This window comes from Pararge aegeria, chromosome 26, assembly GCF_905163445.1.
Source record: "Pararge aegeria chromosome 26, ilParAegt1.1, whole genome shotgun sequence".
Lineage (NCBI taxonomy): Eukaryota > Metazoa > Arthropoda > Insecta > Lepidoptera > Nymphalidae > Pararge > Pararge aegeria.
Genome location: NC_053205.1, coordinates 2,765,276 through 2,777,596, shown reverse-complemented (window position 1 = coordinate 2,777,596; position 12,321 = coordinate 2,765,276). Strand labels below are relative to the sequence as shown.

The 12,321-nt window shown below is 37.3% G+C and overlaps 1 protein-coding gene across 4 annotated transcripts in view; it reads left to right on the top strand.

Moving 5' to 3' along the window:
• Positions 1 to 11,687, top strand: part of LOC120635096 (pantothenate kinase 3) — a 55,938-nt gene extending 44,251 nt beyond the window's left edge. For 3 of the 4 annotated variants that reach the window (XM_039906013.1, XM_039906012.1, XM_039906011.1), the window contains 3 exons: positions 4,309 to 4,444; positions 8,608 to 8,723; positions 10,196 to 10,323. In XM_039906013.1, the coding sequence (XP_039761947.1) occupies positions 4,309 to 4,444; positions 8,608 to 8,723; positions 10,196 to 10,307 (364 nt within the window). In that variant the 3' untranslated portion in view covers positions 10,308 to 10,323. Of the gene's footprint in view, positions 1 to 4,308; positions 4,445 to 8,607; positions 8,724 to 10,195 lie in introns of all 4 variants that reach the window. The other variant, XM_039906009.1, reaches the window with a different exon arrangement.
• The last annotated feature ends 634 nt before the right edge of the window (positions 11,688 to 12,321 follow it).

The window sequence follows — 12,321 nt, the reverse complement described above, 5'->3', positions numbered from 1 at the left end:
AATTTGCTACAACAGATTGAAAAATTCAGAATATGAGTTAAAATGGGAGAAATAACATCAAGAATAGGAATGATCATATTACGGCTAATGCAATCAGTACCGACAGCATTCGAGGCGATGGACATTATACTCTTCTTAACATCACATTCAGAGAAAGACTCGAAGTTAAAAGAGAGAAAGTTTGGAGTTGAGGGAGAAGAAAGAGTTCTAAGTGTATTTTCTTTATCGACACCATCTATTGTATCGGAGGTAGATAAATGTTTGTTCAGGAGTTCAATATCAATGTTAAAAGAAGTCTTATTAGATGATTTACCAACTCCAAGTGACTCGAGAAACTTCCATGTTTTAGCAGTGCTACCACTTTCGACTGACTTATGTATGTGGCGTCGTTGGGCATCTCTACACAATGTATTACAGCGATTCCGTAATTTATGGTACTTTAAACGGTTATCAACCGAGTTATTAACTTTGTATTTGTATTTTGCGGAATTCTTTTTATTCATTGAGACTTTGATTTCATCCGACAACCACGGTGCTGGCAAGTGCTTCATCTTAATAGATCTTATCGGAGCATGCGTATCATAAAGCGTTACAAGAGTATTAAATATCTCAACCTTCTGATCAATTAAGTCAACAGCTGTGATAGCATTCCAATCCAAGAGGCTGGCATCATTACAAAGGCGACTCTTGTCAATCCCTCCAAAGTTACGCTGCAGAAGTATTCTCGATTTTGCTTTATGAGGACGTATTTTGTAGGAAAGATATATCAATTCATGATAGGAAAATGCATCAGCAGGACACTGGCCGTGCTTAAAGACAAAGTCCGGAGAAGAAACCATTATAAGGTCAAGAAGAGAGGGAGTACAGCCAGGCGAGTAATGTGTTGCAGTAAGAGGCAGAACAGATAAATTACAGGATTCCGCAACTGACATTAATTTCTTGCTACGAAAATCATCTTTAAGTAAACACGTGTTAAAATCACCCATAATAATAGAGTGGCTGTACAAGGGGACAAATTTTTCAAACATTGATTCTAATGAGCAAAAGTAATTAGAAACAGAGGGCGGGCAGTAAAAAATACCGAGAAGAATTTTGGTATGCGATAGGAGAACTTCCACCATTAAGTGCTCAGCCGCATCAGGTTGCGGGAGTTGTGAAGACAAGTTAACTATAGAGAAAGGAATATGAGAACGCAAGTAGATCGCTACTCCACCACCTCCTTTACCAACCCGGTCATTGCGGATGAGCCGAAAACCTGGCAGTGAGTATGATGTTGAAGGTAAACACGTTTTTAGCCAGGACTCAGACACAAGAATGGCGTGTAAATTACGGGAATCAAAAGATGCAAGCATATCAGGATAGTGAGCCGGAATGCTTTGAGCATTAATATGAATGACATTAAAGGTTTTCAGGCAATCTGAGAAACAAGAATCAATGGTTACATCAAGCGGAAGGAAAGATGTACTGTGAAAACTATCATCACTAGAAGACAAAGACTGAAAACAATCACTATCTACACCGTTTGACGACATATAATAAATAATAAATAATAATAATAATAAAAATATATAATATACTATTTAATAATTACAATCTAATTATAGGTACCGAAGAAAAAGATTAAAAAAAATTAGGTATCTCAAATATTTTCCTAATCCGCCAGCTGCTAACAAAAACACTATAAAAATAACAGAGAAACACACACAATATTACACAGTAAGTAACAAAATATCGAAGATAATTGACAACAAAAAAAAACATCTAAAAATAAAAATAAAAAAAAATAAAATTAAGTATAAGTGTGCTGCAAGCCTTATATTGAATAAATATGAAAAATTTCTAAACGAGATGTCGAATGTCAAAAGTGATACCTCGGTTGTCAGTATCAATTGTCAATGTCAACAAACCTAAGATGTCAAACGAAAAATTGTAAACACAACAAGATTAGGATTGAACGTTCTTTGATCAAAGATAACAAGTAGAACTGAACTACAAGATTGGCAGTAATAAAATACTTTTATAGCAATAAAATACTTACAGCACACTGAAAAGAAAGTTACAAACGGAAACCAACTGCAATTATTTCTTGATAACTCGCTTAGCTCTCGGGTTGACCGATCTGGAGTCCTTAGGAGCAGCAGGAGCAGCAGGAGCAGCAGCAGCTACAGTGGAAGGCTGAACATGTTGTATTGTGCTGGTGATGGCGTTCAACTCTGACATAGTCGTGATGTGATGCCGCTTACCATCCGAGTCAAGCACCACAATTCTGCCATCCCTGGTCCAACACTTTGCCAGCCCAAACCGCTGTCGTGCTGCAAGAAAGGTCTTATGCCGACTTTTGATCAGAAATTCCGATAAAGTCACGCCAGTACCCTTCAACTTCGTTTTCGCAGACCAAACAGAGTCTCGAAGTGACCAATCTCTAAACTTAATAAGTAAAGCACGGGGCTTGTCACCCCCAGCCACTCCCAAGCGATGACAGCGACTGACAGATCCAGGAGACAACTGTGGCAATTTAAGATGTTGTGAAAGTATGTTGCAAACTGAAACGTTTGAATCCTCTTTATCATTCTCTGCAACACCGTGAACAAGAAGAATTTTCCTCCTGGACCGCATCTCTATCTCATCCTGTTGTCTCGCCAGAAGCTCTACCTGCAGCTGGAGATTTTCCAAAGCAGTCAAAACAAAAGATCGAAAAGCTGCGAACTGGGAGTTAATGTTTGATGACGGACTTGTGGCTGGAATGGCTCCTTTTAACTCCTTCTGGAATTCCGCCATCCTGGCATTGAAGTGGTCATTGATATCACATAAGCTTCTTTTAATTGACTCCATTATAGTGTAGTTTCAAAAAGTGAATGTGACAGTGAGAACTTTAGGTTATATGAGCACACTGTCAAAACTGGGGATTTACTGTGCAAATAATTCTGTGCAAATAATTGATGAGAAAGCTGGCAGGATTAGGGTATTTAAAGGTACATTATTTGTAATTAATAATCACTTAATGTAATTTTAGTGAAAATTAAAATCAGAGCAATAAAAATTACAACTTGTTTGTTTTATGCCTACCCACAGAAAACCAAAACAATGTATTGGCAGGTTGTTTTTTTGCGCAAGAAAATTAATATTTCTTATTACTGTAAAGTATACTTGACGTTTCAAAAGTCCTTATAAAGTAGGCCTACTTGAAATAAATGAATTTGAATTTTAATTTGAATTTGAATTTATATTTAATTATGAATCGGTGATAGCGCATTAGGTACGAGCTCGAATTCACTTTCGTGAGGCCGAGTTCGAATGCCAGCACCTCGTAACTTTTCTAAGTTATGTGCGTTTTAAGTAATTAAAATATCACTTGCTTCAAAGGTGAAGGAAAACATCGTGAGGCAACCTGCATGCCTGAGAGTTCCGCATAATATTCTCAGAGGTGTGTGGAGTCCACCAATCCGCACTGGGCCAGCGTGGTGGACCACGGCCTTAACCCCTTCTCATTTGATGGCCGATTAGCGCAGTTTGCAGCGACCCTGCTTTCTGAGCCTAAGGCCGTGGGTTCAATTCCCACTACTGGAAAATGTTTGTGTGATGAGCATTAATGTTTTTCAGTTTCTGGGTGTTTATATGTATATTCTAAGTATTTAGGACTCGACGGTGATGTATGTATTGTCGTAGTATATTTATTTATTTACTAGCTGTTGCCCGCGACTTCTGCGTTTGCTTTTGCTTTTTGATGTGGCATTAAATTTAGTTGTTGATCTAAAAAAATATTCAAAGCCTTAAATGAGGGGTTTGCTGCTGTCCGCTGAGGAGTTCTGTCCTCTATCTCCAACCACAGTTTGAGCAAAATTGAACACATATAACCTCTAGAGTACAAAAATAATTATTTAAATCGGTTATAATTTGAGTTATGGTTTAAAATCGTCAAACACTTTCATACCCTCTCCCAAAGGAACCGAGCTTAATGTCGGGATAAAAAGTATCCTATGTTACTTCTAACACTTCCAAGAATATGTGTACAAAGTTTCATGAGGATCGGTTAAGTAGTTTTTGCGTGAAAGCGTAACAAACAAATTTACATTGACATTTATAATATCAGTAGGGATTGAATAAATGACACGAGTCACTTGATTTTAATTTTGCATGTGACGTTAGGGCTGTATCTATATTTTTTTTTATATATATTTAAAACAATGGCAGTGGTTTACTAAAAAACTATTATAGTTTTGGTCTCACAGATGTCCCTCTAAAGCTTATGAAGTAATACTTCGGTTTTCTTTTACACGTTGTATACAATTTTTTTTTTTTTCTTTACAGTTTCGGACACATGTGTTCAGCGGAGAGGCGCGCCAAGGTCTCCCGGGAGGACTTGGCGCGGGCAACTTTGGTGACTATAACTAATAATATCGGCTCCATCGCCCGGCTTTGCGCGTCCAACGAGCGGCTCGAGAGGGTGAGTTGAAATCTTTAATTTTTTTTAATATCTATCTCGACTTCTCAATCTCTACTAATATTATAAATGTGAATGTTAGTTTGTTTGTTACGCTTTCACGCGAAAACCACTGAACCGATCTTCATGAACGTGACAACGTCTTATAATTCGATGGAGCCGGCTGCACGCACGAAAAAACATGACGTATGCGGCGTTACCTCGCTCTGAGGCGTTCCATTCAAGGCTTGAAGTGCAACCGAGAGCGCGGAACGAGCGACACAGTCGGCCTCCGCGTTCGACATCTGTCTCTCTCCTACTTGAGTGAGCGATGCGTCCGCGTGGACAGCTTCTATACAATAATACATTTACATGTTTTCGGCAAGGATGAAGTGCAGTGAAAAGTGAATGTGGTGTCAATTGTTTATAGCAACGATAATATCTATCAAACAAATAAAATTAAAAATTTCTTTTGAAAAATGCATGCATTCCATCAGTATTTTCTTACGACGTTGTCACGTTCAGCTATCGTCGTAAGCCGACTTTACAGACAACCATTTTTTTATACATATCCTTGGATTTATAAGAAATAGGGGAGAGTGGTCACCATTCGTACGCGGGGCACATTCGTACAGTTAGTATAACAGAAAAACTAAACAGCACACAAACACGCCATTGCTTGCGTGCATAGACATACCGGCCGCCATGTTGCTAGCAGAGTGTCGCGCCAGTCGCACCACGGTGTCTCGGCTGACAAGACGTAAAGTTTATTCGCGCGCGGTGAGTAAATTTTTTACATAAGTTTAATTCGCAATTGTAAGTAGAATTGTTTTGTTTTTGACAAAATGGTGATGGTTAATTAATGTTAAAATTGTTTATTTTGAGCTTTAATTGTTATATTTCTCAAACTAAATTAGAATTTGTATAAAGTTGTGTTTTAATTTTGTGTAAAGCATGGGGTGCATTCGGACAGCCAAACAAGGGGCACATTCGTATGCTCCCCTTTAGATTTTTATGAAATGAAATATAGTAATCTTTTAAAATTATCGTGCAGACAGCACAATAACATATTTTTCCTTTTATGAATCATTCTACTTCTAACAAAATGAATTTTTTTATTAAATAACCCTTATAATTAATATTTTTTTTGCAGAATCATGGTGCGAAAATATAAAAAAAAGGGTACGCGTACTCAAGAGGTGGATGAAGAGTCCATGAAATTAGCAACTGATGACGTAATTCAAGGACGGTTGTCATATAGGAAAGCCGCGTTGAAATATAACATCAAGACATCGACGTTAGAAAGCAGAGTCAAGAAATTCAAAGATGGCTCTAACACCGATAGACCCCCACGAACATTTCATTCTAAGTTCACAAGTCTACAAGTCTTCTCCTTGGAAGAAGAGACACGCTTAAATGATTACATTATTAATTAATTAATATATTTCCACGTGTACACTACAAGGACCATTTCCTTGAAGGTGCGCCTGAAGGAAGCCTCGGAGCTGCTAATAGAAGCGGGTGGATAAATGCTGACATATTTGTTTCTGTATTGAAACACATACAGAAACACACACTGAGCTCTAAAGAGCACCCAATTTTGCTTTTATGTGATAATCACGAAAGCCATATTAGCTTACAGGCTATCACATACGCTAGAGATAATGGCATCATTTTTGTGTCTGTTCCCCCGCACACAAGTCATCGATTGCAACCTTTAGACGTTGGAGTGTTCGGCCCATTCAAGGCGAAGTTGAAAATAGCGTTCAATAATTGGCATATGTCAAATCCTGGCAAAACAATCAACATTTATAATATACCTAAACTAGTTAAACTTGCATATTTTGAATCTTTTACCGCCAAAAATATTACAAGTGCATTTGAAAAGCCAGGTATATGGCCGTTCAATGAAATGGCCTTCAGTGATGAAGATTTCGCTCCCATTGAAGTGTACGCATCAAATAATTCAGTAAATAGGACATCTAATCCGGATACAAGTACTGTCGCTCTAGAACTACAACCTTCCACCAGCGTGCCATCGACTGAGGCAGATATTCGTGAGCAGTCGCCTTCTCTGCTTCAAAATTCTCTTTTTACCGGAATTGGCGAACCTTCCACCTCTGCGGCTGAGACACAACCTGAACCGAGTGCTTATATTCCCATCACACCAGAAGTCATAAGACCTTACCCTACAGCGGCAAGAACCAGAAAAACCGATAAAGGACGAAAACCGGGTAAATCCCGCATATATACAGATACACCGGAAAAAAATGAACTAGAAGAGAGACATAGACTGAAAGAATTGAAAAAAATAGAACAGGAAAGGAAAGCCAGAGCCAAAGCAGTGAAACGTAGTTTGAAGGAACTTAATTCAAGACAAAAGAAAAAGAAACCTAAGCAAATAGAAAGTGATGAAGATTCAGAGGAAACTGAAGGATCACAATTTAGCTTGCGGGAGAGTTCAACATCTCCAATCGATTTCGAAACGGACGAAGAAACTGATGATCGGAGTATCAATGATAATTTAAATGTGACACCAGAGAAAATCAAAGATAATTGTTTTCTTTTGGTAAAGTTTGCAAAAAAGACTTCTGTTGTTTATTACATCGGAAAAGTTCTCAGTCATTATTCGCCTACAGAGCTGAAAATATCTTACCTTCGGAAGAAACCGGGATCATGGTCATTCTTTTTCCCTGATATAGAAGATATACACACTCTGTATATCAGCGATGTCGCCATGATCCTCCCTGATCCACAACCACGAGCGGGTTGTACAGCTAGAATGGCTAGACTTTTTACTTTTGCAGTTAATTTAAATAATTATAACGTGCAATAACTTCCAAAGAAAGAATCAAATGTAGATATGATTACCTTTAAGTTTAAATTGTCAAAGACTGTACAACAATCTCATAGAAAATGATTGTAAAGATCTCATTTAGACTGATTGTAAAGCTTAGAATTTATCAATAAGTAAACTAAGGATGAACGATTTAATTTTTTGTTACTTTTCTAAAGAAAGATTTATCGACTATGAGTCAAGTCAAACATTATTAGGTTAGTTCTTTAATAAATAAATATTTTTATAATAATTAATAAAAATTTAACGACTTTAATAGGCTTTTTAATTACCCTGTATGAATGTACCCCATAGCGTATGAAAGTACCCCACCTACTGTACGAACGTACCCCATACGTGGGGTACCTTCGTACAAATATCTTATCGCAGAAAAATTACTATGATTCTTCAACCTTTTGACATAATAGTTTCGGACTTTTTTGTAACAAACTACAATGTATTTATTACACTTAGGTACATAAACTAGATAAATTCAACAATTAATCATAAATAAAATAAATAAAATCTAAAAAGTGTACGAAGGGTAACCACTTTCCCCTAATATAGTATACTTTTCATTGAAAAAAAAAAACTTACGTAAGATAAAAAAAAAATGTTTGTGAAAAAAAAACTAAAAATCTCATATATTATAGGTGTAGACTATGTAGTAGTAGTAGCTGCCTCCCAAAATTACGCGGGTGAAGCCGCAGGGCGCATCCAGTATTACTATATATTTGTTTATCTCAGGCGATTAAGTTAGGGGTACGCGTGGTTGACTACGACCTTAACCTGTATGTAAACTATTGTTCATCAGAATCTACGCTAGTGAGTTAGGAAAATTCCTGTAATACAAGTCGTAAGATGAAAAAAAAAAAAAAAAGAAAAAAAAAAATCAGGCACATGATGGCACTTTTTATTCGTTGATTATATACAAAATGTGTACATAGCAGTGAGTAGTGATGGCGATAACTACAATCGTAATCTTAAAAGTAAAGCTACGAGGGTTCCAAACGCGCCCTGGTCTAAGAAGAAGCCCACAACAAACTTAGCCAGGTGTTCTTTTTGTTGTCACCATCTCACATTGTCATTAGAAAATATTCAAGAAGCGACCTGGCTAGAGCAATACAAAACACCCAAGATTTTTTTATCGTTTACCAGTAAGCTATATGTTACAGTACTTTTATAAAGTGTGTCGTTTATCATAAGACAACCGCGTTTTTTTTTTTTAATTTAAATATCACTTGTGACGGTGCAGGAAAACCTGCATGCCAGAGATTTCTCCGGATCTTTCCAAAAAGCGTGTAGAGTCTACCAATCAGTTTAATTTTTTTTTGAATGATGTTGTAACCAGGTGGTGTTCTGCGGGAACTTCCTCCGAGTGAACCCACTGTCCATGAAGCTGCTGTCTTACGCGATGTCGTACTGGTCCAGAGGTGCACTGAAGGCGCTGTTCTTGGAGCACGAGGGGTAATATACATTGCTTTTTAACTTTTTTTTTTTTTTTTTATATAATTTTTATTACTTTTACAGTAGCTATAATTATGACTGATGTGAAAGGCATATACTAATTTCGGCATCGACAGTAGAAGAGCCGTAGCTTAATTGGAGAAAGCGCTCAGGCCGCGACTGCCAGAGAGTCGCAGGTTCACATCCTGTCGGTTCCGAAATTTTTTATATTCATTTTAAATTTATAAAATTACTTTTTTTCATTTTTCGATCATGGTTGGCGCAGTGAACAGCGTCCCTGCTTTCCGAGTCACAAGGCCGTGGGTTCGATTCCCGCAGCTGGTTAATGTTTGTGTGATGAGCATGAATGATTTTCAGTGTCTGGGTGTTTATATGTATTTTATAAGTATTTATGTATATTATTCATAAAAATATTCATCAGTCATCTTAGTTCTCATAACACAAGCTACGCTTACTTTGGGGCTAGATGGCGATGTGTGCATTGTCATAGTGTATTTATTTATTTATTTATTCATTGTGAAGTCAAAATCTCCGGTTTCGGAGCGAAACGTGCGTAGGGTACATTGCTGAAGATCTGCTTGGTGTGAAGTATAAGGATTAAAGAATTATAAATTACACTATAGCAAATTAAGGTTAATTTTCATAATATATCATGGATTTCCGCAAAGTAACGCCTGCTTTTATCCAATATTAACCTCCTAAGATTCGTAGCGTAATATAAAAAAAAATGCATATAACATTCAATTTATAATTACGTGGCAATACGAGTTTTTTGTGACAGAGCTCGTCCGAGGAAGTACTACTACCGCAAGTAGTTATTTGTGCTGCCGAGCAGCATTGCTGTGTTCCGGTGTGAAGGGCGTGGTTGCCGGTGTGATTACAGGCACAACACCTACACCTCAAGTTATAGACGCAAGGCCTAACAAAACCTAAAAAAAGTATTTATTTTATGTTGACTAACCTAACCTAACTACCTTGGCGGCACAGCACTACCTGTAGGGGTAAACTACCCATTGACATCTTGGAGATGTCTCTTAAAAAGTTCAAAGTTTGTATTAAACGTTAGCTTATAGAAGAGTCCTATTATAGTATAAAGGACTGCGTGATCGATAAAAAAAGCTTCGGTGTGAATTATTGCTCTAACCAGGTTGCTCTTCTAATAATTTTAAATGACATTGTGAGATGGTGATAACAAAAAAAAAAAACACCCGGCTAAGTTTGTTGTGGGCTTCTTCTTAGAGCAGGACGCGTTTGGTACCCTCGTAGCTTTAGTTTTAAGTTTACGAATGTGGTTATCGCCATCAATCTCACTACCGTGTAATTCTTATGTACGCATCAAAAGTGCCACCTGTGGGCCTACTTGAATAAAGATATTTTTGACTTTGATTTTGACTTTGGGTGGTAACTAGCCATGTCTAAAGCCTCAAACTAGGTAACTACTACGTATAAATAACAGTGACATTATTCCACAGCTACTTCGGCGCGGTAGGCTGTCTCCTCCACTACGACAGCAAAAACCACAAGCGGGAGAAGACGAAGTCTGAACCCGTCACGCCGCCCGAGCCAGGCGCGGCGGATAGATGAGCGTTGCACTCATGTTCCTACGACTGTTACGTTGAAACACATACGCGTCACGCCACCCCATGCCTTGGTACTCACAGAGCTAAAGCATGTTGTTTATGGTGATTAGTGCCTACGCTCGCAATCGCACAGTAAATTGAACTATATCTACATTATAATAAAGCTTAAATTCAATTACATTTCCCATATATGAATACGACTACGAGTATCCAAAAACTAACGTTATTGTTGAATCACTCTGTTTAGTTCGACTACACAACCCACAGTCCACGCATGCGAAACTCTAGGAGTTTCCGAAACTGACGTCAAAGTAAAATTGAGCTTATAAACATTGCAATAAAGATCTAATATACTACCCGTATATAAAAAAAATCTGGGAGTATAGCATGTTGCTTATGGTGATTTGTGCCTACGCTCGCAATCGCAGTGTAAAATGAACTATATTCACATTGTAATAAAACTTCAATTCAACTATACTTCCCATATATGTAAAACTCTAGGAGTATCCACAAACTAACGGCAGTGTAAAATAAACTCTAGTTACTTACTTTAAAGCTCAAGTTCAACTACACATGCCAAATATGAAAAACTCTAGGAGTATGCAGACACTATCGTCATTATAATAAAACTTATTTCCATTGCAATAAAGCTCAAGTCCAACCACACTTCAGGAGCTGGTAGTGATTTGTTAACGCGCACGGTGGCGTGAGGTGTTGCAGATGTGTTTACAGCATTATTCTTGTAATTTTTATACAAGAATTGCCTTATAGTATTTGCTGCAGAACGCTTTCGAGAATTCATAAACAATAGACATAAATCAATAACGCAACCGTATTTGATGGCTAATTTAACTATTCATTCCTTTTGCGCTGGTAAATATTATGAAGAAGTTGTAAATTTTTAAAACAGGAATGTTAAATTTGAAATCGAGAATATTAAATGTTAAATCAGCAAAGATTTGATTGAAATCATTAATGTTAAATTTGAAATCACGAATGTTCAATGTTAAATCAGCTAAGATTTGCTTGAAATCATGAATGTTAAATTTGAAATCATGAATGTTAAATTTGAAATCATGAATGTTAAATTTGAAATCGAGAATGTTAAATTGGAAATCGATGATGTTAATTTGAAATTGACAAAATTTTTAAATCGAAAGCGTTAAAAGGGACTTTTTGTGTAAAAATAGAATGTTAACAAGACCAGTTTGCATTGATGCTTCTTTTTGTATATTTAGTTTATTGCGACCTTTATGTGACTTTTAATTAATGACGTCACCTAAATTTACTTGGCGTTGGTCTTGACAGACTTCAGAGTCTCACTTAGGTAAGATTTTTGCTATCGTCACTTGTGTTAAAAGTTAAACCTTGACAACAATCTCATCTGGTGGTAAGTGGTGATGCAGTCTAAAATGATAGCGGCCTAACCTTTTAGGGATATGGCAATTATATCAATTATATTAAACACATACCCCGAATCAGTTTCGAAACCGTCTTTATTGGTAGGATGGTATAACTAGCCACGGCCACACCATACCAAAGAACATTCTAAACACACTGGGGATCGAACCTGGGACCTTAAGTGATGATAATCGTTTCCATCATCCTGCGTTACAGCAGCGTGGCGGATCTAAAACCCTCTTCTATGCGAGAGGAGGTTTTTGCCCAGCTATGGGCGAGATTTGCTCGCTTACAATCGAGAAGTCGTTTTCGAGTATTATACTCTATATCTTCAAAGTAAAATAGGCCTAATGTCACTAGATTCAGAGTCGAAAACCCTGTTACATTCAAACATTCTTCCAAACGCCACAGTTCTAAAGAGGTGTAGGCAAATTAGTGCTTAAATACATTGCAAATAAGATCCATTTTACACCGATGTTAAAGTATTTCCATACTCGAAAACGGCTGCTCGATTGCGAGCGAGCGAATCTTGCACTAAGGCTAATTTCCAAACCAGCGAGGTGATATAACCAATAGTTTAATTAATTTGACGTCATAAATCTACAGTCCATAAGGAG